The following is a 26,765-nucleotide window of genomic DNA, read 5'->3' as shown; positions in this document are numbered from 1 at the left end:
GTCGCCGCTTGGCCTTCCGCTCGCCGCCGTTCTGCTCATCGAAGTCATCGTCGCCGCCGTCCTCATCGGAGCCAGCCGAATACTCCGAATTGTACTCGCTGCCATTGTCCTGCCAGTTGGAATCATCCCGCGTGGTGTCCGCAGCCACAACGCCGCCGTCCGTGTAGTTGACCTGCTTGCGGACACGCTTGCCCTTGCCCAGGCTGCGGCCCACATCCTCCTGGTGCTGCTCGTAGTGGTGGCGCAACAGCTTCACCCAGTAGGCCGGGTCGGAGTTCTCCGCATCCTGCTTGATGATCTCCGTCTCCTCTTCCTCCTCCTCCTCCTTGGTGGCATACGAGGCCACCTTGAACGAGGACAGATACTCGTTGGCCCACGGACTCCTTCTCCTCGATGCCGCGATTGGTGCGGTCCAGCAGCTCGGCCACTGCCTTGTCGTCATAGTGGATGGCCTCCTCCTTGTCGTCCTCCTTGAACAAGTCCTCTGTGCCGAAGCGCAGGATGTCGTCCAGCTCCTGTTTGGTGAAGTTGGCACCCTTGCCGCCCATTCCCGGACGCACCACCAGATGGGTGAGCATCATCTTCCGCTTGGCCACCTGCGTCACACGCTCCTCCACCGAATTGCGGGTCACAAAGCGATAGATCATCACCTTGTTGGCCTGCCCGATACGATGGGCTCGCGAGAATGCCTGAATATCGTTGTGCGGATTCCAGTCGGAGTCGTAAATGATGACAGTGTCGGCCGTGGCCAAATTAATACCCAATCCTCCGGCGCGAGTACTCAGCAGAAAGACAAACTGCTGCGCCCCGGGGGCATTGAATCTGTCGATGGCCTCCTGACGCAACGTGCCCGTGATACCGCCGTCAATGCGCTCGTACTTGTACTGCTCGCCCTCGAGGAAGTCCTCTAGAATGTCCAGCATCTTGGTCATCTGCGAGAAGATCAGCACACGATGGTTCTGCGACTTCAGTTGCTTCAGCATTTTGGAGAGCAGCACCAGCTTGCCAGCGGCCTTGGTCAGCGAATTGATCTCGTAGAGGCCGCCGGCGGCGGTGGTGGCCTCCTCGGCGGCCGACGGGAAGAGATACGGATGGTTGCAGCACTTCTTCAGGTCCATCATGATGTTGATCAGCGAACAGGAGCCGCCGCCACTCTTCGAATTCAAAGCCTCATAGTTCTTGGTCAAGATGAACTTGTAGAACTTCTTTTGCATGGCCGACAGCTCGACGCGCACAATGAACTCGGACTTGGATGGCATGTTCTTCAGCACGTCCGTCTTCAGGCGACGCAGCATGTGCGGTCCGAGCATCTCGTGCAGACGCTTCACCTGCTCCTCCTTCGAAACGTCCGCGAATTCGCCCTGGAAGGCCTGCAGATCGTTGAACTTGTCGCGGCTCAAGAAGTTGAGCAGATGGAACAGCTCCTCCAGGTTGTTCTGCAGCGGTGTGCCGGTGAGCAGCAGCTTGTAGGCAATGGCATAGCTGTTCAGGATGCGGAAGAACTTGCTCTGGTTGCTCTTCAGCCGATGAGCCTCGTCCACCACCAGCACTGCCCAATCGATGCTGCCCAGACAGGCGGCATCCATGGAGATCAGCTCGTAGCTGGTCAGCAGCACATTGAACTTGTACTGGGTGGTCCGCAGTCGCGAAACCTTGCTGCCACGGATGGCTCCCTCCTCGAAGCTCAGCTCGTTCTCGCGGATAACCGCTCGCGAGTCCTTGTCGCCGATATAAGTGATGCAGTAGAAGTCCGGAGCCCACAGCTCGAACTCGCGCTCCCAGTTGACCAGCGTGGAGAGGGGCACGGCCACGAGGAAGGGTCCGCGGCAGTGGCCCTCCTTGTAGAGCGAGTACAGAAACGTGACCGTCTGAATGGTCTTGCCCAGACCCATCTCATCGGCCAGGATGGTGTCGATGCCCTGGCCCCAGCTGTAGCGCAGCCAGTTGATGCCCTCGATCTGGTAGGGATGCAGCTGCATGCCAGTGCCCTCGAGGAAGGCCGGCTGATCCTCGTACTTCTTCTTCAAGTCCGTGGTGGGCTTCTCCGGCGGCGGTGTGTAGTGCTTCACCGGACGATCCTCGTCATCCTCGACCTTGAGCTTCGATTTGCGACCCTTCTTGCTCTTCTTGCTGCGCGATTGCGTGGTCTCCGAGGTGCAGACGGCCCGCAGATCCTGGTAGTAGTCAATGGCCTGCCGCAGGCCCTGGATGTCGTCGCCCTCCTCCTCCCAGGTGGACTTGTCGTAGGGCAGCTCCCGCCACTTCACCAGATACATGGTGCTGCCGTCGCGCGCCGTCCGATGGTTGATCACGCGCTGCACAATGAGCCACTCGGGCTTGACGCCATTCTTGTAGAACTTCTCCTCCAGCAGCTCCGTGTCGTCGTCGGCCTTCATGCCCACCTTGTCCTTGTGGCGCTGAATGCGCTTGAAACGGGTGTCCGCCTCATCCAGCGACTCCTCGAACTTTGGCGGCTCCTCCATGTCGTACTTGCGCTGGAACGAGCGGATCATCAGCGGATGGTGGACGTCCAGCTGCACTTCCGGCACCCATTCGCAGTGCCAGTAGGACATGTTGTGCCACTTGATGAAGTACTCGCGCACCCGGGCATTGCCACTCTTCGACGATCCCTTCGAGGTGGAGGGTCCGTCGTCGCTGCCGGCCACGGCCCAACGCCAGGTGATGATCTTCTCGGCCTTGCCGGTCAGCGGCGGGCAGCTGCAGCGCGGACAGCGCCAGTCGCCGTCGGGTATGGTGTCCAGCGGCGGATTCAAGCAGAAGGTGTGGTAGGCAGAGGGACAGGAGTCGCAGCAGAGCAGCTCGCCGCCATCCTTGCACACCCGGCAGAATTCCTGGTGCTCGTCGTCGTCCTCCTCCTCGGCGGCACCGCCGTCCGCCTCGCAGTGCGGACACGACCACTTGCCCTCCGGCGGCTCATCCAGCTCCGGCTCCAGGCAGACCAAGTGATAGGCCCGCGGGCAGGTGTCGCACAGGATGATCTCGCCGCCCTGCTGGCACACCTCGCAGTAGTCCTGGTGCTCGTGCTCGCCATCCTCACCCTCCGGGAAGTTCTTGGTCTTCTTGAGTTTGTTCTTCTTCTTGAACTTGTTGCCAATCTTGGTCTTGGCCTTCTTGCGCACCACCGGAGCACCGTTGCCACCGTCGTCCTGGGCAGCGGCAGCGGATGATGCCGCGTTATCCGCCTTGGCGGAGGCAGGAGTCTCCTTCTCATCGGCACTCTCGTCGGATTTCTGGAGCATGCGTTCAAACTCCAGATCCGAGTCGCGTTCGGAGCCACCGCTGGCCTCTGGCTCCTCGTCCGAGCTGTCCCGCTTGCGCTTGCCCAGCAGCTTGATCTTCAGCGTGGGCACCTTGGCGGAGGGACGGCGTCCCTTCTTGCCACGCCCACTGCGCTTGCGTCGCGGCTTCTTCTCCTCCTCCTCCTCCTCTTCCTCCTCCTCGACGGCCTCCTCGTAGATGTCGTCCGGTTTCTCGTTGCGCGACGAGCGCGAGGATCGCGGTTCCTCCGGCTCATCGCCGGCCACACTGCGCGCCTGTCCGGCGGAAGTCCCCGAACCCGGCAGCACCACCGCCCTCCTGCTGGATGTGCGGATTGCTCTCGCAGAACTCAGCGCCACTTCGCCGCCACCAGCATCATCAGCTTGGGTGCCGCGATCTTGGGGTTCTCCTTCTGCAGAATGGGCCGAACATGCTGCATGAACGCCTTGTAGGTGGTCAGGCTCTGCAGCTCCTCCTCGCTGTACTCGATCTCCACGTCGCACACGCTGAAAGCCGAGCATACGTCCTCCACGGAGGGCATACCTGGAAACAAATGTAACGACACTATGAACATCTACTTTTTTCAATAATCGCCTTTATTGAACTCAACCACTCTTAAATATCAAAAATGTTTATATTTACCTACATTAAGATTTTATTTATTTTAATTGTTCTTTTCTAGTGTGTTTATATTTTTCAAAAAGTTAAAAGTTTATATACACCCAGCTCAAGTCCAAAAATCACTTGGATCGGAGTACAAAAATCTATATCTACCGCAATAAGTTAAATTTTGTATTATTACAAAAATCAATTTCAGAAATATTTTTCAAAGGTTTTAAAGGGTGAAAACTATGCTTCCATTCCTATTAAATATTTAAATGTTTTTTTACGATAGCTATTTTATTAACTTAAAATAGTGTTAAAAAGATTCAATATTTTAGATTTATAAAAATTGTTTGAAATGATTTGGATTAAAACATTTCTTTAAACGTAGGCCAAATGGAGTACACGCCTAAGTGCGACAACGCCCATGGGCCAAGTGACTGGTTATTGTCATGTTCTGGCAGCTTGGAGGTGCTCACAAAATATGTAGTATCAAAATATTAGCACAACAATTGATATTTCAATTTCAAAATCGAGGTTATCGCACCCGCCAAATGACGTCGAAACGTCGACTTTTAGACAGGCTTTGCTTACCAGATGATGCCGACTCCTTCTCCTTGGCGGCCTGCTTCTCCTCCTTGCGCTTCCTGCCGCGCTTCGAGGTGCTGGGGTACTCCACCTCCTCATCGTGCTGGACAAAGTCGCTGTCCTCCTCGCTCTCGTTCTTCTTGCGCTTCTTCTTCTTGCGACCCTTCTCCTCGCCCTTCCTGGTCTTCCGCTTCTTGCCCTTCTTCTTCTTGCGATTATCCTCGGGATCGTAGTCATCGTCCTCGTCATTCTGTCAGGATACGATGGGATGGTTGCTCATTATTTGTGATACTTTGTATAAAGTATATAACTACTTACGTTTGGCTTTAGAGGCGCATCGGAATCGTTGGACAGCTCCGCTGGAGGTGCATTGTCCTCCTGGGCCTCTTCTTCTTCTAAACAGGGGATCAAAATGATGGAATATGATTAGTGCTGTCCCACAAATATATCGCTATATTGGGCGATCTGGATTTACCGTGAGTCATGTTCAAAGAGCTTCAATCGATCGTAAAACCAAGATAAAATAAAACCAATGGCAACGTTTTTTTTTTTTTTTCGATTCAATATTTTATTTGATTCTATTTTTTGCTTTTTTTGTCAAGTTTTTTCTTTCTTCTTTTGTTGTTTGTGGTCTTAATAATTACTAGTATATAACAATATCTCTTTTTTTGTAAGATTTTTCATTCTGCTGGTCTTGTCAGCGGTTTTGCTCTTAGATGTACAATAATAATAATAATATTTTTCTCATGTCTCTTGATCTGTTTTACTCTTCTTCTTTTCTCGGCTTACACAATCATTAATCGTTAATAAGTTCCTTTTCAATTGCTGTGTTAGTTCATGTGTGTCTCTGTGTGTTTGTTGTGTGTTCTTTGTGGGTGTGTCATATGTGGTTTATTTATGTATGAGGGCGTGGCATTTATATAAAACTAGTAAGTTTCTTTTCTTGCTTATCAAATGTCAATGTTGTATATATATATAGATATATATATATATATACATATATATGTATATATTTAGTGGTTTTTTTGTTGTTGTTGTATATAAATTGTATATATGATTTTGTTTTTGTTGTAATTGCTACGAATCGATTTTAAACGCTTGATTTTTTGCAACTTGATCTCAATGTTTCATTTGATTTTCCCTTTCGTTTGTTTTCCTTCCCCTACTACTTAAATATCATATATAAAAAATATTGCAACGAAATAGCTAAAATTTCATGGTTTTCTTCAATTTCGTGTTAGTTTTTTTTTTTAACCTTCTTTGTTTTGGTTTTGTTTCGTTTCGTCTCCCCATCGTCTCCCTATTTTGGACACTAGAGTTTCAGCAAATAATTTGATAATTTTTAAGCGACTTTATCATCTCTCCTTTCACATTTGCTTGTATTTTGTTAAGTTTGTTGTTATTATTATTATTTTACTTAAGGAAGCTTTCGTAACATGCTTAGAGTTGTCCTAAAACTAAAAGCAAACAACTTAAGGGGTCGCCATAGCTGTGATACAACCATTAAGTATATCATTTCTATTAGTCCTCTCATAGTTTTGAGCAATAACTAGTCCAAAGCCGCAAATTATATAAATAAAGTCTCTGTCTTCGGTCAGTTCTGAAAATGTCCCTATTTGTTTAGTTTTGACACAGTTTACAGATTGGAAAGGTACGGTACGGTACGGTACGGCACGGCACGGTACGGTACAGAATAGTACAGTACAGTACGGTACGGTAATGGTACTGCTGGAGTTGGCTAAAAAAAATATAAACGCTACGTACGCGAAACAAAAACCTGTGTATAATTAAACACAAAAATATATAACAAATTAACTAGTTATCGATAAAACAGAAGAATTTTTTTCTACACAAGCCGTTTAAAAGTTCAGTCTATTGTTTAGAGGCACGCCCGCATGCAACACCACCAAAGGGAAATATAATTTACACACATAATCGCATATTAATGGGGGTTGATAAGACCAACGAGGTATTGAACTGGTTGTAAACGATGAAGCGACTGCACGATCTGAATGTATATCCATGAAAATTGCTCAAGCAGCCACTTCATCGTTTACGACCAGCTTAAAATATTACATTTTTTATGAAAACCAAAGCTATATATTGGTTTTGTAGTTAAAAAAACATTATCTGTTATACTTTTTACTTAAAAAAAATAATTGTTAGCATTTACAAATAGAAAACCCTTGGAATAATACAAAAAAAAAACAATTTCTGGCCAAAAGAATATATCTAAAAACTGATTTCGGTATTACCAACTTTCCCAACAATATGCAATTGATTTTCTAGCTTGTTTCTGTGGTGCTCTCTTTTTCTCTCAGTGTGTATCTGTCTGTTTGTCGGTTACGGTATTCAATTGTGGTCATCGTAGGCCTAGGCAAACATTGGCTCAATATCAGTTAACTCTACTCGCACCCAATCCCGATCCCGATCCCGATCCCGATTCCGATCCCGATCCCGATCCCAAACCCAAATCCCACTATAACCTGGATCCTGGACTTTGGGCACGTGCAGTCGACAGCAGCGAGGACACTTTGTGCTGGCCTACTCGCTCGCTGTATCTCTCTCAATCTCTCTCGTTCTCTACACAAATCTAAAACAAAAGCTATGCCCAAAAATGCAAAAAAATTTGTCGATGAGTGTACTGTGTGTGTGTTTGTGTTTATGTGTGTGTTTATGTGTGTGTGTATGAGTGTGTGATACTTTTTGTTGATCTTTTTTCTTGGTGAGGTGTGAGTGTTTGCCGTTTGTAACAAATGTTAAACAAAAATCAAGAATAAAAATAAGAAGAGTCTATAGATTAAAAACGAAAAACATACACGCTATATTTAAAAGTTGATAATAATAATATAATAATAATAATAATTATTACACACAAAACGCAAGGATAAACATGTGTTTTCGTTTTTGTTTTCATTTAGTTACTTATGCCTGCGCTTATTTAAGCTGCTCAATATGCTCAACAAAAAATTAAGTCTACAACTCGTTCGTATATAATTTTTTTTGCTTTCGCCGTTGTTTTTAAAAATATTGATTTTGTTTCCTCCTCATCATCTCGTCTTCTTCTGGCTTGTTGTTATGTTATATAGTTCATATATGTATATATGTATATATTATATGCGTGTAGAAATCGGTGGCAGCAGAACTGGCCCGCCGCCTATTCTCGTTTTTAATGTAATAAAAATTATTTTACGCGAAAGTTTGTATTTTTTGTTTAGTTTTTGTTAACATAATTTCAACATTTTTTTGAAGGTTTTTTTTGCTTGTAGTACAATTTTCTTTTAGAACGTTTTTCTTGGTGTTTTTGTCGGTTTTGTTGTTTTGTTGATTTGTTTGTTTGCTATGTTTTTTTTTTGCGTTTTTACTATAATAGTTTGTAGTATTTGTAATAGTTTCTTGCTTGTTTTTGCCTTTTTACATGGGGGATCAGCGGATGGTCATCGAAGTAGTCCCAGCAGCAGGATCAATAGCGTGCCTCATCGTCATCGGTATTGGAGTTGGAATCATCGCAGTCCTCGTCGTCATCATCGTTGGAGTCCGAGCTGTCCGAACTGTCATCCGAATCGCTTGCATTCTGCTGATGTTGCTCCTGTGCATGGTGCTGTTGCTGCAGCTGCTGCTGCTGCTGCTGCTGTATATGATGTTGCTGCTGTAAATGATGTTGCTGCTGTGGATTGTGCTGCTGATGTTGCTGCGGCTGCGGCTGCGGCTGCTGGGGATGGTGGCGTTGCCTTTGCTGCTTCTGTTCTATCGTCTCCACAGCATGGTGCTGCCTCCTCTGCTGCTCGGCTAACCTAGGCCGCCGCCTCCGCCATCGCCACCGCTGGATCCGGAGCTGCAGGCGCCACCACTTCCGTGGCCGCCGTGACCGCCGCCGGCGTGGCACTCATCAAAGTCTTGTCGTAGTCCATCACCAGCTGCTTGATGTGCGCCAGCTTGGCGTGCAGGTAATCGAAGCGCTGCTTGTCCTCTCCAATGGTGCGATCGTTATTGATCCGCTCGTACTCGCACACAATCTGCCGCTTTATGTGGTCGTAGTCCCCGTATCCGTTGTCGCAGCGTCTGGCGCTCTCCAGACGCTCGGACAAGTCCTGGAAGCGGTTGCGCACATCCTCCACGCGCATCAGCAGCTTGCGGTACTCATCGTAGTCGCTCTCGAATTCAGTCTTGTAGCGCCGCCGCACCTCCAGCGTCTGGATGGGCACATATTGGCTGAAGTCGTAGCGGGGCATGGAGGATGAGTCCGCATCCGCGGTGGCATGGGCGTAGGCATGGGCAGCAGCCGCCAACTGTTGCGTGGGCGACGGATGCTTGGCCTGCTGATGGTAATGATTCTGCTGCTGCTGTTGCGCATGATGCGGCTGCTGTTGCTGCGGCTGATGTTGCTGATGTTGCTGCTGTGCTGCTGGTGTTGATGTTGCTGCTGCTGCTGCTGGTGTTGCTGCTGCTTTTGTTGGTGCTGTTGTTGCTGTTGCTGCTGCTGCTGCTGCTGGAGGGACGAACGCGAGTTGGAGGAGGCTGAGGATGAGGGCGGCGGCACTTGCTGATAGCCAGAGTTCGAGGCACTGGAACTCCTCTGCCGCTGACCGTTCGCTCCACCACTGGGACCACTACTACTCGTCCTTTTCTTGCTGTTAGAGGCGGCATGTTTCGTGTTATTGCTGTTGTACGAGTTGTAGTCGCTCTGCTGGGGCGGATTACGCTGCTTGCTGGAACCGGAACCGGAAGCGGATGCAGAGCCCGCTGCAGCAGGCACAAAACTGGCCGCCAGCTTGGGCGGCGTCGTCGATGAGGAGGCGGATGAAGATTTGCTGCTACTGCTGCTGCGGTTCGACGACATGGCCGCCGTTGTCCGCTGGCGGTCCTGCTGCGTTTCGTACCCACTGGAGCTGCTTGAATTGCTGCCCGTGGAGTTCCGCTTGTCCTTGTTGCCACCACTATTGCTGGCGCCCGCCATCGCAGAGCTGCCTCGCCTACTACTGCTACTGCTGCTGCACCTTGGATGATGCTGTTGTTGTTGCTGCTGTTGCTGCTGCTGATGCTGCTGCTGCTGTTGCTCAATCGTTTGCTGCGTTGCTGCTGCCGTCGAGCTCATAAACTCCTCCATGTTGTCCAGCACATTGTAGCTGAGATCACTGGTGCTGTGATCGTCCAGCGGACCCGGCTGGCGTTGCGGCGGTGTATAACGATTACGACTGGAGGCGGACGAGCCCAGAGACATGGACACCGCAGCGGAGGAGTACGATGTGCCAGAGGGCGGAGTGTCCTTCTTGTAGTGACTGATGCGCTGCTTTTTGGGCTGCACAGTGCTGAACATAGTCTCGTCGTACTCGAGGCTTGTCCGCTTCAGGCTGCCGCCGCCCGCTCCACCTCCGCCGACTCCGCCAGGTCCGCCATTCATTGACGGTGGTGGTGGACTGCCCGTATGCGTCGATGTGGGACTCTGGCCGGACGTCGAGCTGCCCGCATCCGAGCTCATCGGCGGCGTCAGGTTCTGCGGCTTGCGGCGCTTCAGCTGCTGCACTTCCTGCTCGCTGAAGAAGGGCCAGTTCTCGTCCACATCGTTCCACATCTGGCGGCGCAGATTGTACGTGTTTTGCGACATGGTGCTGATGTCCATGAGTATGTTGGTGATCTGATTGCGCTCCCGATCCCGAATGCCCTCGTTCTTGAGCCGCGCAAAGAGCTCTGGTTTCTTGAAAGCCTTCAGGGCCAGGAGGTGGATGAGCCGTTCGCGTATGTTACGCCTAGAGACATCCGACATCTTGTTGCCGCCCGACGACTTGTTATTGGCACTCCTGGAGGACGAGGAGGAGTTGGAGGAGGTGAGCCCTCCGCTTGGCATCTTGTTGCGTGAGGAAATGGCTGATGATGCTGGCGCACCTGATGCTGCTGCTGGCATGGCATCCCTTGGCGAGCTGCCACTCAGGTTGTTGTAGCCCTGCGAGATGCCGTTGGCGAATGTGGAAGCAAGCGAGGAGGCGGCGCCTCCATTATAGCGACCACCACCGCCAGAGCCGGAGCCATTGACTGTGCCGCTGGCTCCCAGCGTGCTGGGATTGGGCGAACGCGAGGCAAACGCGCTGGAGGAGCTGCTGGATCCTACGCCTAGGCCATTAAATGGCGATGAACCTAACTTACGACTATGGTTGTTGCTATTAAAACTATTGCTGCTGCTGCTGTTGTTGTTGTTGTTCCCACTGTTGTTGCTGTTGCTGTTGCTGTGATGATGAAATGCCGTCGTCGTCAAACCGGAGTTAGAGTTGGAGGAAGAGGAGGAGGAAGAGAAGGCTGAGGCGGTAGAGGCGGATACGGAGGCTTGAACTGCAGATGGCGGCTTCTTCACCTTACGCCCGATATCCGACTGATTCGGCTTAATCTCCCTGATGCACTTGCTCTTCTCCGTCTCCTCGGCAATGGCCATTTTTGTGCGTGTCGTATCGTAGACATCGTCATTGGCATGGATCCGCATTCGCAGGGTGACCGCTCCGAGGACTCCGAGGTTCTGTTGCTGCTGCTGAACGCACTCCAGCGTTCCCTCCATATTGTTGATGGTGAAGCCGAATTTGCGACCACCACCGACTCCTCCTCCTCCGGCCGCGTCGCCGCCATTGCCATTAGCATTAGGGATGCCATTAGCATCCGTCGCTGGTCGCGGGAACTGGATGACGCCCGTGTTGCCCACAAACTGGATCTTGGCCCGCTGGCCGGGCTGCAGGCGTTTGGCGTTGTCATCGCGCTGATATTCCTCGATCGCACGGAACGCGGAATCAGTGAGCTTGACGATGATATACTCCTTGCTATCGTCGGTGTAACGGTGGCTCTGGGACATTCCATAATTGCCGGTCGATAGTGCATTGGGCAGGCATTTCGTTGACGCAATCGAATTGGTCATAACGTGCGCGCAGCTAGCCGCCAATTAGATAGCAATTAGATAGCCCCTCGATCGTTCCCGGATAATGGATAATGGGATCGGCGGTTGTTGGAAGGTTGCTGTCTGCTGCTTGTTGGGCCAGCTTGGAAATTGTGAAAGGGGGCTGTTTTTGCTTGGAAGGTGACCGTTTGTGGACGGGAAGGACGGGAAGCACTCGTTGTGGAAATTGTCGTCCTGGAAGCTGCCTTTGAAAGTCCGTCTCTCCTGCTGTTGTTTTAGTTGTTAATTCTGTGCAAATATTGCTTCGATTTAGTATGTTGTAATCGTAACTGAAATTTACGTTGTTGCTAAGACGTGACACACATGCACATCGCTCTCTTTTACTCTCACACAATAACACTAACTATAGACTTTTTTTTTTCGTTTTTAAGCTGAGCTTACACACAAATATCTTTTTCTTCAACGAATGCAGACTCTCTTTGTATTAGCTGTAAGAATTTCACTTCCGTATGGCAAAGGCAACAATATTTTATAAATTTACACTTTCAAAAAGTCATATTCTCTCTCGCTCTCGCTTGGTCTATCTGTATGTGTGTTGCTTGCAAATAACACAATTTCTTTTGTTAAATAATATGGTATTTTAATTGGGTTAAGGTAGGCATGTATGTTTGCTCTCTTGTCCCTGTTTTTGTTGCTTTTGATGTTACTGAGCGAGGGAGACGGGGGTGGAGGCTTTTGATCTACTCCTCTCTTCTGCCCCTTTGTTTTTGTTGCTGTTTATAGTTGAAAGTGCCGCAAGTAACGACTCCTGCGCCAGGTGTCAATATGTGTGTGCGTGCGTGTGTCGCATGTCTCTCACTCGCTCGCACTCGCACTCGCTTGTATGCCTGGACGTTTATATGTATGTAAGAGAGCACCTCAGGTCATAAGCAAAATCAAAGACAAGCAAATCAATCCCCTGCACCGTTCGCACACGTCCGAGACTGGCCTCGCGTTCTCTCACTTGCTCAAACGACGATCGCAGGCAAGCGCGTTGAAGCGAGATGACTGCTGGGTTTGATTGGCTTCTCCGCGACTTGTTGTTGTTGCTGGTTGATCTTTTTTTTTTTCCTTTTCGCTTTTTTCGCTAAAAATCATCTGTGTTTGTACGCTGATTTTTATATATTTTACTGGCACTGGCTCTGCTTATTATATTTTTTTAGTTGCACATAGATACATAAGTACGTTTTGGTCTATCGCAGTGTGCACTCACACACACTGAATCGTTTTTTTTGCACACGCACACGAAATTGAAATTAAATTTCAGCACTTGAAATATTGTTTAATTTTAATGCCTTTTACCACTTTTTGTGCTGCGATTGTATTGGGTGGCACTCACGCACACATAACCGTACGCTTTACGCGTTCGAGACACTTTTACTCAAGACATTTTTGGTTAGGTTAAATATTGGTACTTTCATTTGAAACTGTTCTGAATTTGTCGTTTTCTTATTTGTAGTACTTTTACGTATGTTTTTAAGTGCAGCTTAGTTGCCTTCTCTTCTTTTTTAGTGCGTCTGTGTGTGCCAAGGTATCTTAATCAACGTACAAAAGGTATCTGCTAAATGAAATCGAAACGAGTTGCTTTCAAGTGGTTGCCCGTCGCTAGCTGTTGTTGTTATTGCTGTTGCTGCTGTTGCTCTCTTTGCACTCGTTTATTACAAGTGAGAGAAGAGAGAGCGGAAGTAGCGAGTGATCTCTCTTAGCTAATCTCTTATGCTCTCTCGCTTCTTTATTTTGTACGTGCCTTGTATCACTTGCCGTCTTTTTAGATGTTTTTGTTATTGTCAGTTGAGCAAAGCAAAGCAGAAATGAAAACAAGTTTGCAATTTTATAATGTGCGCACTTGGCACTCGTCAATCTCTTATTTTTTACCTCTCTTTTGGAGCTTGTGTGTTTGTGATTTGGGCACGTCTTAGCAAATATTCAAAAAAATAACCATGCTTACTTTTGGTTGTTGTGTGTGTGTGTTTTAGCTGGAAAACTGCAGGCGGCACTACAAGAAATAGTTCAGCTTAGTCGTGGATTAACAAGCAAACAATGCACGGTGTACTTACAATTGATTATGTATTCTACTAAAAAACAGATTGCTTTTGCTGTTGAAACAGCTGTTTTGCCACCTGTATGCCCCCACACCACGTCACACGTAGTTGTTTGTGCTGCTCTCTCCCTGCTCTCTTTCTCGCTGCAGCGAAAAAGTTCCAACAAAACAGAAAAAAAAAACAGCGCAACTGCAACAACAAGCGTGTGCCAGTCGCAATCAGCTGTTTTGCGCTCACTCGCTCTGCACTCTCGCTCAGCAGTGTTGGTAAATGCGAGTGGTGTCGATTGGCTGGTGGTTAGGGTATCGGTCAATCGATAAAGGAAGCAACACACGGAAAAATGAGCTCTAAATTTGGACGTTGACTTCTGTGTTGCTGCAAAGTTGTGACCAGTTTTAGTATAAAATCACGATTATGGCTTTTTTTTGCATACTTGTGGGTTGATTGTTGCTTTTCTGAGCATGTGTGCTGTATATTGGTGATTTCTGCTTCGTCGCCTTGTTGCTGCTTTGTCTTATATTAACTCTACACTTTGGTAATAAAAAAAAAGGTAAAACACTTTAGTATTTTATTTGCATTGCACTTGAGATTGTTTTTTCCACTCTCCCATTTCACTGCGTAACCGTTACTTGTGAGTTTTTCTTCTTTTTCTTGTTTGTTTTGCGTTACGCGATTCGCGATCATACGTTTTCGCGCTCAGCTGTTTTGTGTTTACGTTACTCGCCCTAGCCTCTCGCTGCTCTCTCTTACTCTCCCTCTTTATTCAAGGTTCTCTTAACAAAAAGAGCAGGGCGCACGCGGCATTCGCTCCGTCATAATTTTGACCCGTTGTTGTTGTTTTGGTATTTTTTGTTCACTTTTGACATTTTTGCATACGAAAATTTTCCGCTTTCAGGTAGATTTACCGTAGCGCAGATCTTCTAACATTTATGGTTGACTGTGTGTTTGTTTTGAGTGTTCGCATTTTCGTCGTGCCTGTTTTTCTGCCTTTACCGTTTTATTTTTTTTTGCCTGGCTTATCTCTGTTCTGTTTGTTTTTTCGCTAGGAATTTGAGCCGCACACACACAGCAACGCGTGCTTATATGTACGTAAGGTAAGTACTTGTTTGTATTCCACAATGAAACTATATTTCTATTTCGTTTTTCCCAACTTGTCAGTGGTTAAAAGTAAGGTAAAACAGTCAAGGGCGCACACCTGCCCGTGGGAGGGAGGGAGAAAGCAACAAACTGCTATAGACTGGCCGGAGCGAGGAGAGAAGATGTAGTTTGCCTCGGTGGAAAAACCCAGAGTACAAACTTCCCCTTATTTTTACCCAATGTCCCACTAGGAAAGGATGCCCATAAATGTGGTTTAAAGAAAAGTCTCTCAAGCCCATATTTCGTCAAGGTTAAAAATCAGGGTTCATAGATACACACAGATGTGCTCAACAATTTATGCATGTAAATTCATACAATTTTTAAACTCTAAATAAGTTTATATTTATTTCAGTCAAATAATTTGTTATTTTGTATCAATGTAAACCAGTTTTTGAATTTTTAATATCAAATACATTAAAAAAAAAATATGCAGCAGTTTGAAAAACATTTGTTTATACCATTCTTCGAAATAAAACGAATTTTATATTCTAACAGCACGATTAACTCAATATTATACCTTAAACGTCAAAACTCATAAAAAGTAAAATATATAATCTGAGGATCTACAATTCTAATTTCATATTTGAACTTTAAGTATTATTTTCTTAACCTGAACTGTAAATACAAAACTGTCCCTGAACGGTCTGCATGTGTGTGTGTTGTTGTGTACGCCTCGGTAACAAAAAATTCGCAGTCAACTTTAAACAAATTAGCTGAAATATACTCAACTGTGCATATAAACAACAAAGAGTCGTAGCGCATTCACCAAGCAACCATAATAAAATTTCAAGTTTCGTTTTTGTTCAAATAGCATTGAGGGGAAAACGCCGAGAGGCCAATGCACTGATACAACACAAAGTGAGGAAAGGAGAGGGATGGGAATGAGAAGAGGAATAGGATGAGGATGAGGAAGAGGTGACGGCACAGGGTCAGGGGCAAAGGACAGACAAAAGGAAATGCGAGGATTTCGACAACAGCTGTTTGCCGCAGGAAACAGAAGCCATCAACCGCTAAGAACCCAATGAAAAGGAAAAAATATACACAAGTAGGAAGTGCTCGTGCCAGACATTGAGATACTCAGCAATCAATACAGCAGGATTAAGAATTTTAAAGATTACAAAAAATGTATCTTAAGTAAATTTGGTTAGAATTAATTAAAGATTTTAGAGATGTGGTAAAGTCAAAATTTGAGTTGTATTTTAAGACACGTTTAGAATTGACACATCGTTTGCAATGTGCAGTTGATTTTTAAAAAAATGTCTTTAAAAGGTAAAAGAGCAAGGTCAATTCAATAATAATCATTGGTATAGTATTACATTTTATCTTAACGGACAATAGAATATTCGATTATATGGACTGTTGGGGTGAAATTGGTTTCATTCTATCAAAACACAGTATACCCTCACTATGAGGTGCAATAAATGGAATCTTTTTGAGAAAGATAGACTAAAAACGTGTGCACTGGAATGCTCAAGAGAAGAGACAAACGCACACGCTCACGAACGTCGAAACACGTTTCCTAGACCCGCCGTACAATCCATTCCCCTAGGTGCATACAGATACAGACACATACATATGTGAAAATGTATAATCTCACGGGTGGAAAATAGATGACACACTCGTCGCTGTGGTTCTACATACATGTACATATGTATGTATGTAAGATCGTAGAGCGTTGCAGCTGTCAGCTGTGCACGAGCAGTTTTCTTTGTGCTACACTTCTTTACAACAACAGCAAAAGACACACGAGTGATAACAATGCCCAATGAGGAAATGGGGCAACAAGAAAAGCAACGGGGACGGGCCTCTCAGCAATGTTTGTATATTTGTTTATACTTAATCCATAGGGTAGGCTATGTGTTATAGGAAATCTATGCAGAACACACTAGGGTAGCCGCCAGCTACGATCGCTTACAAAATACCAGAACGATCGATCGGTAAAACGACCGACGAGGGCTAGACTACAAAAAAGAAAATGCAAGCATTGCGTATCAAAAGAAATGAAATATGAGGTTCTTATCAGGAAGTTAAGAAAACTATGAGATACGTATAAATACTGCGCTTCTAGGAAAGAAATTTACTTGCAGGATTGAGTAATTTCCAGAACTAACTAGTATCATATTTAAGTCCCAAGTTATAAAGAATTGTCATATTATCTTATCAGTGCTTAAACAGTTTTTTTATTCAGTAAATGCAATTGGACTTAAATTTAAAATTGCGATAAATAATTATAATCAGATTTCTAAAAAAGAAGTACAATTCCAGTGAAATGGGTTTGGGTAAGTCTTGGCAGTTCTTTCAATAAACAATAAACATTCATTAGTGGTTATTATAAAAATATTTTTCCTAAGGAATGGTCGGGAAAATTCGTTTTTATTTGAAATGTCTCAACTGATAAATATATAAATTCCTAGGAAACGGGAAAATATGTCTGTATATTTTGCACACATTGTTCAAACTGTTCAATCAAATTGAAAACCTTTTAAAGTATTCTACGTTAATGGAAGGAATCAACAGACTTTGCACCTACTAATATCGAAGAAAAAAACCGAAAGAAACCCAAGAGTGCTTGAAATGCAACCGACTGAGAGCAACAACGGCCATACATGCAAAAGTAATCAGGCCAGTACATACGAGGTGTGCGAGTGTGCGGAGTGAATAATCAATTGCCGGAGCAACCCGATAATGATGGCAAACCGACTGGGTCTCTGGATCTGGGGACCGGACAGCCGCGAACGCCTTATTGGTAATTGCCCACACGGGAATCCCAAATGCCTTGGACATTGTACGACCAAACATACAGACATTTTTCGTATTGTTTTTCCCCATATCGGTGCATTTTTCGTATTGAGAGAGGAAGAGCGCAGCGAGAGCCTAAACCTCATACACATCTATTTTATATAATAAAATGGCAATATTTTAAATTTTATCTTCGGTGGTGGGCTATTTATAGTCCAGAAAAACAACAAGAAAAACGACAGAGAAGGCACCCACAACAAAATAAATACGCTCTCTACGCCAGCATTTATTTGTTCGAGTGTGTGAGTCACACATCAAGTGGGAAATATTTTACGATAAAAAGTAAAAATAAAAAGGTGCTAAATGCCGTCGCACCGCACTTGAGTTCAGATGCCGTTTGCCGGGGTTTATTTTCAACAGTGCTGCACCGCTTGTAAATGGCGTTTATCGAAATAATCGATCAAATATATCGAAAACACAATGTTTAACATTTCCCCTTGTTAAATTAAAGTTGTTCTACAATAAACTACCGTTGTATTGTTTATCAAACAGTTTAATCAAAATCCAAAATATTTATGATATTTAAAATTAACTTACAAAGTAACTTTAAACGAACTTATTGTTCAATCAACTGAGTTAACTATAACAATGACTACTAGTTCATAAGAAAATGTCATGAATTATAATGTTGACGTAAATCATTAAGAGCCTGCTCGGTAAATGGTTTCAAGAAATTTACTTTTACGTGGGAAATACTAAGCCCGTTTTGAGGGTGTAATTAACTCAGTGTTCAGAAATAACAAAACCTATGATGCACACAATTCATTCTAAGCTTATCTGAAGGCACTGAACTCTATAACGTCAGCAGCAACAAACGATATATCGAAAAAAATAAGCAGAACAAGACACATATAAAAAAAGTGCGTACAATGAACTTGTAGCCCGTTCAAATTCTCGATCCAGAATGACAAAAACAAAAAGGAGCTAACAGCTGAAGAATCAAAACTGTTCGTTCAACGACCGATCATTGCATAATTCAGAATTGGTTTTTATACCAAAAAAGTGAAACGGAAATGCGTAAAGCTTTTAAATACTGATATGTGTTTGAAGGGTTACGGGTGATTCGGATTGGAAAAACATTGACCGTGAATTGGCATAAATCGGAATTTCAACATACGCCGACATAGGCAATCCAAGATTAGATTAGGGACTTTTTGTGTGAGCTTATTTACGTGACATCGTTATCTCTACGTTGGAAGGCACGAAAACCAATGTACCAACCAAATCGATGGATGAAGAAAGCTTTTAGCAGCTGTTTGAAGCCTAGAGAATTTAAATAAAACAAAACGAGAAACCACTTTGAAATGTGTTTTCTACGAAGCCTGTATTAATGAGCATCTCTCGTAGAATCTGGTTTTTTTTTTTGGGTCCAGCCGTCAAACGAAAACAAATACAAATACAGCCCGACAATAAAAAGCAATTTAAATTTAATCAGAAAAACACACGAAGAGAAGGATATAAAAACAGAACTACCGGCACACGTTTTCAGTGATTTTATTTACGTAGCTTGCGGCTGTAACAGGTTTTTAGTTATATTAAAATTGTACTAGAAATTCACCAAGCAAAACCTTTAAACATTTTTGTAAAATATAGGTCTTTTGGAATTCAAGTATGTAGTTTGCAGGTGTTTATAGCACCATTTTGATCTTTTGAAGTACTAATGACATTAAAAGAAATTAAAATGAAATAAAAGTCATGTAATTTGGTACTGGAATTATTTAAATGGCAATTATTCCCATAAGCTGTGTGAGAATATGAAAAACTGTACATTATAAACTGTCGTCCAAAAATAACATTAACTATTTGATTTGAATAAGCATTACTGTAAAACAAATATTTTTCAATGGTTTTTCGACTTCAGCTAATTTAAGCCCAAATCAAAAGTCAGCGAACACATCTTTTGGGCCAGAAAAATATCACCCAAAATGCTTCTGGTTGCTAACTGGTATTCGTTAATCTCTTTGGCTCTATTCAATTTAAATAATAATTAAGCCTCTGATTTTCAAAAAAAAAAAAAACAAAAAAAGCCAAAAATAGATAAATAAATAAATAAATAAAACACTTTGGAAGTGGCGCAGAGGCAAAACTTCAATAAATTTCGAATAAAAACTTTTTATATGTGGTTTCGTAACGACAACTCTCGACTGTGCGATATCTTCAGCACAAATACATATCCATGCTAATCAACGAAAAGCAAAAAACAGCAACAAACAACACCCAAAAAGCCCGAAACACTGGAAAACCCGATACGAAACATGGCCAACTGAAGTGGCGAAGTGGTGGAGTGGAGTGGAGTGGAGTGGAGTGGAGTGGGGTGGTGGTACTAGAAGGCTTTGCCAGTAGAGAAAGAAACAACGAGACCAGAGATTCGGATTCGGATTCGATCCGATACGAACCGCGACGAGAGTGAGCGGCATTGTGGCGATGGTGCTCAAAACGTTTGCTTCGAAAACTTGTCTTCCCAGATTCAGTTTGGATTTCTTCTTCTTATTGAAGCAGCGGCAAGACGAGACCGACAACAACACCAAAACACAAAACATAAAGGAGGGCCCCCGAAAGCCGAAGTTGGCAATACACTTCTTGTATTAAAATTATTGAAAGCATGAAAGGAAGGCAAGCCGAAGTTAACATACCTTTCCAGCTAATCATTTCAGAAACTAAAACTACACTTTTTTTTTCTCATGACAGCTTTAAGCCGTTATTCTGAATTATTTAACCATTATCATAACCATTTAAAAGAATATTAACAAACAAAAATTTTAGTCTGCAAAGTTATAATTCTTTTCATTTTTTTCTTTCCGATTGTTCCTTGGAAAATTTTTATGCAAACGGCTTTAAAATTTAGGACGGACAGAGTTTGAGTTTTGAAACGTGATACAAATTGAATAAACATAGTAAAATAAACTGTGTTTGGTATGGATGTTAATAAATTTATTGAGCTTAAACACATTCATTTCCTTTTAGGATTTATTACATATTGACATTAAATTATTTTTTTTCATTTCACATTTTAAAGCTTTCCTAGATGTTGTTTCATTATTAACGCAACATTAACAACGCAACAAAGAAACAACCGTAGGCCAGTGAAGACTATACATACAGTAAAAAAACATTTTTTATAGAAAAAAAAAAAAGTTAATTTAGCTGGGCGCCACACTTACTATTCACCCAAAAATACCCGATTTTAGAGTATATATAAAAAAAAAACAGCAGTAAGCAACAGTGTTGGCAATTTGGAACTGGACTACAAACGGACTTGAAAGAAACCAAATAACAACAATAACAACCACCAACGGAGCGAGTCGCGACTGCTGACTGGTATTTCCCTCTCTGGCTTGTTATGAATCTGTTGTATTTGCTGTTGTAGCCCCTGTCTTTCATTATAAAAAATGAATATACATTTTGTATATACTATATGCGTACAAACATACACATCGCACGGACGGACGGACACACTTTTAAATGTATCTGAGGCTATATCTTTAAAAATTACTGAAGGTCAGTCAAATTGAGCGTACAATCAACTTTTTAATATTTCATTAAACCAATTTTACTGCTGCTTTATTGGATGTATTAAAGTTATATCCCATTTATAACTTTGTATACATATGTATTGAAAGTGTTTAGGGTCGAGGAATATGACAACAACTTTATCATCGATTTACTAAACATTAAACACTTAATACTACTTATTTTTCGCTTAACAAATTGTATGCTAACGCAGGCAAATTATAGCTCCGAAATCTGTACAAATTAGCACTTGCTCGCTTGCTTTCGCTTCCTTTCTCTCTTTCCACCCAATTAGTAGGTTGCTAATTGAACTTCCGCAGAATACTCCACTTCTATGACAACCTATTGTGTGTCATATACACACACGCAAATATAAAAATTAGCTTTTGAAGCGTCGGTTTTGGCCATCACCTTGCCTTGTCTATATGTCGGAGTTTCCGGTGTCTGTTGCCATTATATTTAGCCGAAAATTAAGCCAAATCAGAGAAGTAGGCAATGGGTTCCCAAGAAAAAAAGAAACGACCTTTGAATATAAATTAAAACAAACTAAGAGACTAGAACTTCGGGTGGAAAGCTCAGTTCCATTGATAACAAAAAATGTTTCACTCTCAAGAATCAAATACAATTTTAATTATATTCCTAATGACTCGCTTAAAAAATGTGAGTAACCAAAATATTATTTATCGATTTACATTTTAATTGTTAAGAATATATACTTTTTTATGTGTCACGGTATTCTTTTCCCAAATGTTTTTTTTTTAATTTGTAGATGTGATCGAAAATTAGTCTAGAACCGAATGTAAATTAGTAGCACCACTCATCTCAAAATATGTAAAAATACATTTTATACTTTTGCATAGATTTAACAACAAATAACTATTTCAATTTATAAGCTAACAATGTATACAACGTTATTAATTAATACATTTTTAGTTGAAGCAGAAGGCAGCAATCGCTAATCGCTCAAGCACTTTGATTTATGCTGTGGTTGGTTTTCTTATCAAGTACAATTTCTGAGCCATCGAAACGCAAGAGCGGGTTGGAAAAAATAACAAAGTCAGCCCTCGAGTTGCGTTTTTTGTAGAGTTGAGTGCACAAAACCCAAAACCCAACCCACAAACGAGCCATAAAAAAACCTCGCGCGGTATGCATGTGAAAAATAAAAGATACGAAAAATTATATAAACATTATAGGCGAGCGTGAGTATGACTAAACCGACCACAAGCAACAACTACACTGCATACTTACATATAACTACCGCCGCAAAAGCGAGAGCAACAACAACAACTACAACTACAACTGTAGCGATATGTAACAAGTCGGGTGGCAACAACTATAACAAAATCCAAAACAACAACTATAACAACGAAAACGAGGGCTTGCTGTCAACTACTTTTGTTTTTGTGTCTTGGGTTGGTAATTTTAATGTTGGTTTTTCTGGTTTCTCAGCTACACGAAACTATGCCAAAGTTAACGACAGATTACAATAATCACAAAATATTCAGGTGCGGTCAAAGAAGTCTCACTAATATTCTTATTATTTTTATAAGTCAGGCTTATTTAGAAAAAAAAATGACTGATATAAAAGTTGCTCTGCGACTATTGAGTAATATTTAATCATTGATATGCTCTTATTTGTATTTTAAGGCTCAGAATAATTTAAATGTATTGGGGCTTGATGTTGAAAAGTAAATATTCAAAAGTAAAACAAAGTTTGAATCACTATTTTTAAAGGTTTTCTTCAATGCGTCATAATGGTATGTATATTTAATAAGCTAATTTCAATCGTGACACACACATTAAAAACATGATGAATAAGTTACTGAAAATATGACCAATTGAAACTGAACACTTAAATAATGAAATGTTATTCTAACCATCTAACCATTACAGATCTGACCCAAATCCTGAATATTCTGATTTCATGCCACTTAGAAATCTCGCCAATATATAATAATTTTAAATTTTAAAACCCATTCTTTAATTTTAGGAAATGTTCTGTGAGCTTCATAATATTTTACTGAAGTAATCTATGTTCTAACAGTTTTAAATTTAGATGGATATTCTGTGGTAAGACTCTGACCGCCACTGTAAAAAAAGAAAAGCACATACAAAAAGTGGGCGATGGCAATGTCGTCTACAACAATTATGCACTTTGTTGGCAATGCTGAGCTAACAAGCTGTCGCTTTGGCTTAGCTATCGACTAAGTGGCTAATTAGACAACAGTAAAGCGCAAAAATAACCGATCGAAGCGATAATTTCGATTACATTAGTTAATTCGATAAAATAATAGGAACGACAGAAATACCCATGTTTTTGCGTTGAAATGACACAAATAGATTCGCGTGCTACTGATGTTTCTGGTTGCACACCCAGTAAACATACATATGTACATAGTTGTTACCATAAACCTATTTTCGGTGACAATCGAAGCACAAATTTGGCTTTGCTGTGGGCCGCAAGCGGAACCCAATAACAATTACAAAACTATTGAACCAATTAAGTTAAGGCTATTAAAAACAACAACAAATCAACATTTTGTGGCAAAACAGAAAGAGAGAAACAAGAGAGCCAAAGAGAAACAGAAACGGAAATCACAATGGCGACCGTACCGATGGCAAGCGAAAAACACAACGAAACGAGTCAACATGAAATGAAACGGCATTTGCCATATGACCATTTATGTTTCGGCATTTTCGCTGCGTAAACATTTCCATATGCAAATATTAATGACCTTCACTTTCACCTCCCGTGCTTAAAATCATTAAAATGCAAAAGAGACTGATTAAAAATATATAAATCTTAATGCAATATTTATTGCAAAGTAAATGTATAAAATTTATTAATGTGTTACCGGTTAAAGACAAATTCTTTTCTTTGTACTTAAAACGTAAAAATGGAGCAATCATAATTCATATTGACTTCCACAGCGATCCAAGTTCAAATCGGGGTTATTATTAAAGAACTGTTTGAATCTGACATTTTATATTTTAAGTTCAACAGAAAATTCAAAACAATATACATAACAGATTTTAGACGTTGATATACCTTTTAGCAACAGCATTAAAACTATAAAAAAAAAAAGTTGGAAGTTCGCCAACGAGTTATTATTTCGTTTGAAAAAGGATTTATCATTGCAAAAATCGATCCAAAAGTGTGGCAACCCTCAAAACGAAAAAACCGATAAAAGTGATCAGTTCAACAGTTGATAAGCTTCGATTTTTTTCACATACCCATACTAGTACATTCAAGACTTTAAAAATAAATTAAATCGTACACAAGCTTTTGCATATGTCTTTGATTGCGGTGGCGGTGACTTCAAATAGAAAATCATTTGCTGCATGAAATTTGTGACAGTGTGCGAGAGTGATGTGTTTGCATCTGTGTTCGAATAATCTAAAACATATAGCTGTGAAAGCAACAACAACAACAAATGAAACTCGGCCTTCTCTCCGAGCGACAAGACAATTACTGTAAATAGGTAAAATAACAAGACAACCAGCAGTTGCACAAATATTAAAAAGCACACAGACACAGACAACCACACGAAGCCATAGGTATTACCGTAATCAATGTCAAATGCTTCCGATTTCGAATGTGTGCGTTGGTGTACTCCAACCGAAAGCAACAAAAACACCATTGGAAGAGCGACACACACGCTCACATCAAAAAACGAGAGAGGCAGAGCGAAGATACGCGTCAAATGTCAAAATCGAGAAGAGCCAAAAAAAAACACAATCGACCTAGTGTTGTTCTATTTGAGAGAATGATTTTGAAGCGAAATGAACGTATTGAAAGCTAAAATAATATTTACTTTTCCTATTTGTGTTTCATAGTTTTGTGGATTTTAAGCGCAAGTAAACTTTTTGAAATGCCAGCACACATACATTTATATATGGATATATACATATGTATATATATGGCGGATATAAAAAAGCACCACTTGTTGTTGGCTTGATTGAATGCAGTGCGTGCGAGCGGGATGGCATGTTGTAGTTCACCAAAGCAAGGTAAGATCGCCACCAATACGGCGGCAAATGCACCTCACACTCGCATAATATACTTTCACTTCTTGTATTGAATTTTTGATTTTATTTGTGCTGGCGCCACGTTGTTGTTGCTAGATATGGGTCTTTAAGGCAGATTTATGCAGTCGATAGCAGCAAAGCTTTTGGTTGAGAAAATGAAATATGAACAGGGAATTCTGAACATAAAGGGAAATCGAGAAGAATGTTCAGCTCACAGAAATAAATCAATTCAAAAACACATGTCAAATTAGATACTACATAAATGGACATTTAAATAGAGCTTAATATTTTAAAAATTAAAATTTGAGTATTAAAAAACTCGAAACAGTTGCTACGTACCACATTAAAAACACATACAATATAAATTAAAATATATATACGTCGCTGCAAATACTTTTTTCCTCCCTCTCACACCCTTTTATTGTTGCATTACTGCACAAATAGTGACACTCACTAATGCAAACACCCCCTCTTCATCGCTCCACCTCTCTTTAGTCTTTAGCAATTTATGCAATGTCGCATTACTCGCGAATGTTTACTTGTAGTATAGTAACCGTGTTAGAATAAACACTTTCATCAACTGCTTAACACATGAACATAGATCTTAGAAAATTGAGCGCAGAACCGGCAAGTGGTTAAATCAAAGAGAAATGGACAAGAACAACCGTAAGCTGACGTCACAACCGTCAGAGTGAGGCTATAAAGTGAGCATCCTATCGATATATCGAAGGATAACGACAGCGGGCCACAAATCCAATTAGAATGGACTGTGGGCGGGGAGACAAGTGTTAAAATTAGACACTGAAAGTTGCTCCCACGCTCATTCTCTAGGATAACTTCCACATACATATACATACACACGCCCACGGTGCAACAGCGTCGAATGGAAAAAAAGAGAGGCGAAAATGGGCACAGGGACAGAAGAGAGCAGAACGTAGACAGAAGAGGAACAGCTGCGAACGAATTAACATAAATTGTATGCGAAATTGGGGTGGATAATGCTGTTTTTTGTTACACGGCGGCGGCATATTGTTTATCGGTTTTTGTACAAACTACTCTACATTCCAGCGATTTCCTTGCTGAGACAGAGACAGACACCCTTCCACTGTTACCCCTCTCTTTCCCACACTCTACGCTTTTCTTCTTCTTCGTCTTACTTGTGTGTTGGCATATTTTGGTTAACTCTTATAAAAAGGCTTTTTCTTCTTTTTTTGTTGGTTGTTTAACAGGCACTTTTTTATGATTGTATTCTGGTTACTATATTTTGTACTAAATTAATAACACCGCGTCGGGATTGGGGTTTTTTTTCGTTAGATCGACAGAGACGGGACGACGGCGACGTTTTGCTGGAACGCGCGTGCATAACACGCACACATACAGATACACGCATCTACGCGAGAGAGTAGAGAAATCAATCAAGAGAGCACGTCGGCGAAGGGGGGAGTGGAAAAAAATCACATATGTATGTGCGTCAGTGGAAGTGCGACAAGATTTTCCACAATATTCCACGCATCTTTGTTTCGTTTCTTTGCATATGCACATTATTGCTTCGTTTTTTTCTCGCTTTGCTTTCTTACACAATACATATATATATATATATATTGTGGTAATTTCAGGTTTTTATTTTTTGCACACACTCATTTTTCTTTTTAATTATTGAATATATTACGCACTGGATTTCTGGATTTGCACTGGCAATATCGATAGGCGGTGACGAGTAATGCACGTATTTCCCTTAATTAACAGTTTTCGCTACAATTAATAGTGTAATCTGTTTAACAAAAACTCAGAAATCACGTCATGGCTGCCACGTCCAAGCAACAATGAATGTAAATGGTGGCATGCAAGGCTGTCTGGGGATTTTC

The 26,765-nt window shown here is 42.5% G+C and overlaps 2 protein-coding genes and 1 long non-coding RNA gene across 3 annotated transcripts in view; 1 reads left to right on the top strand and 2 right to left on the bottom strand.

Moving 5' to 3' along the window:
* Nucleotides 1-26,765, bottom strand: part of LOC128259983 (chromodomain-helicase-DNA-binding protein Mi-2 homolog) — a 30,244-nt gene that overhangs the window by 2,740 nt on the left and 739 nt on the right. The window contains 6 exon segments of the mRNA XM_052992646.1: nucleotides 2-376; nucleotides 378-3,581; nucleotides 3,583-3,630; nucleotides 3,632-3,822; nucleotides 4,477-4,720; nucleotides 4,789-4,865. Coding sequence (XP_052848606.1) covers nucleotides 2-376; nucleotides 378-3,581; nucleotides 3,583-3,630; nucleotides 3,632-3,822; nucleotides 4,477-4,720; nucleotides 4,789-4,865 — 4,139 coding nt within the window.
* Nucleotides 5,727-26,724, bottom strand: LOC128259990 (RNA polymerase II elongation factor Ell). The gene is given in 7 exon segments (XM_052992657.1): nucleotides 5,727-8,272; nucleotides 8,274-8,815; nucleotides 8,887-11,632; nucleotides 13,332-13,379; nucleotides 13,441-13,800; nucleotides 13,859-13,955; nucleotides 26,574-26,724. Coding segments are annotated over 3 exon segments (3,360 nt in total). The 5' UTR covers nucleotides 11,366-11,632; nucleotides 13,332-13,379; nucleotides 13,441-13,800; nucleotides 13,859-13,955; nucleotides 26,574-26,724; the 3' UTR covers nucleotides 5,727-7,933.
* On the top strand, nucleotides 13,839-15,137 carry LOC128259991 (uncharacterized). The gene is made up of 3 exons (XR_008268103.1): nucleotides 13,839-13,975; nucleotides 14,472-14,519; nucleotides 14,584-15,137. It is a non-coding gene; the product is annotated as an uncharacterized LOC128259991 (long non-coding RNA).

This window comes from Drosophila gunungcola (assembly GCF_025200985.1).
Source record: "Drosophila gunungcola strain Sukarami chromosome 3L unlocalized genomic scaffold, Dgunungcola_SK_2 000014F, whole genome shotgun sequence".
Classification (NCBI taxonomy): Eukaryota; Metazoa; Arthropoda; class Insecta; order Diptera; family Drosophilidae; genus Drosophila; species Drosophila gunungcola.
This window is presented reverse-complemented; position numbering and strand designations above follow the sequence as displayed.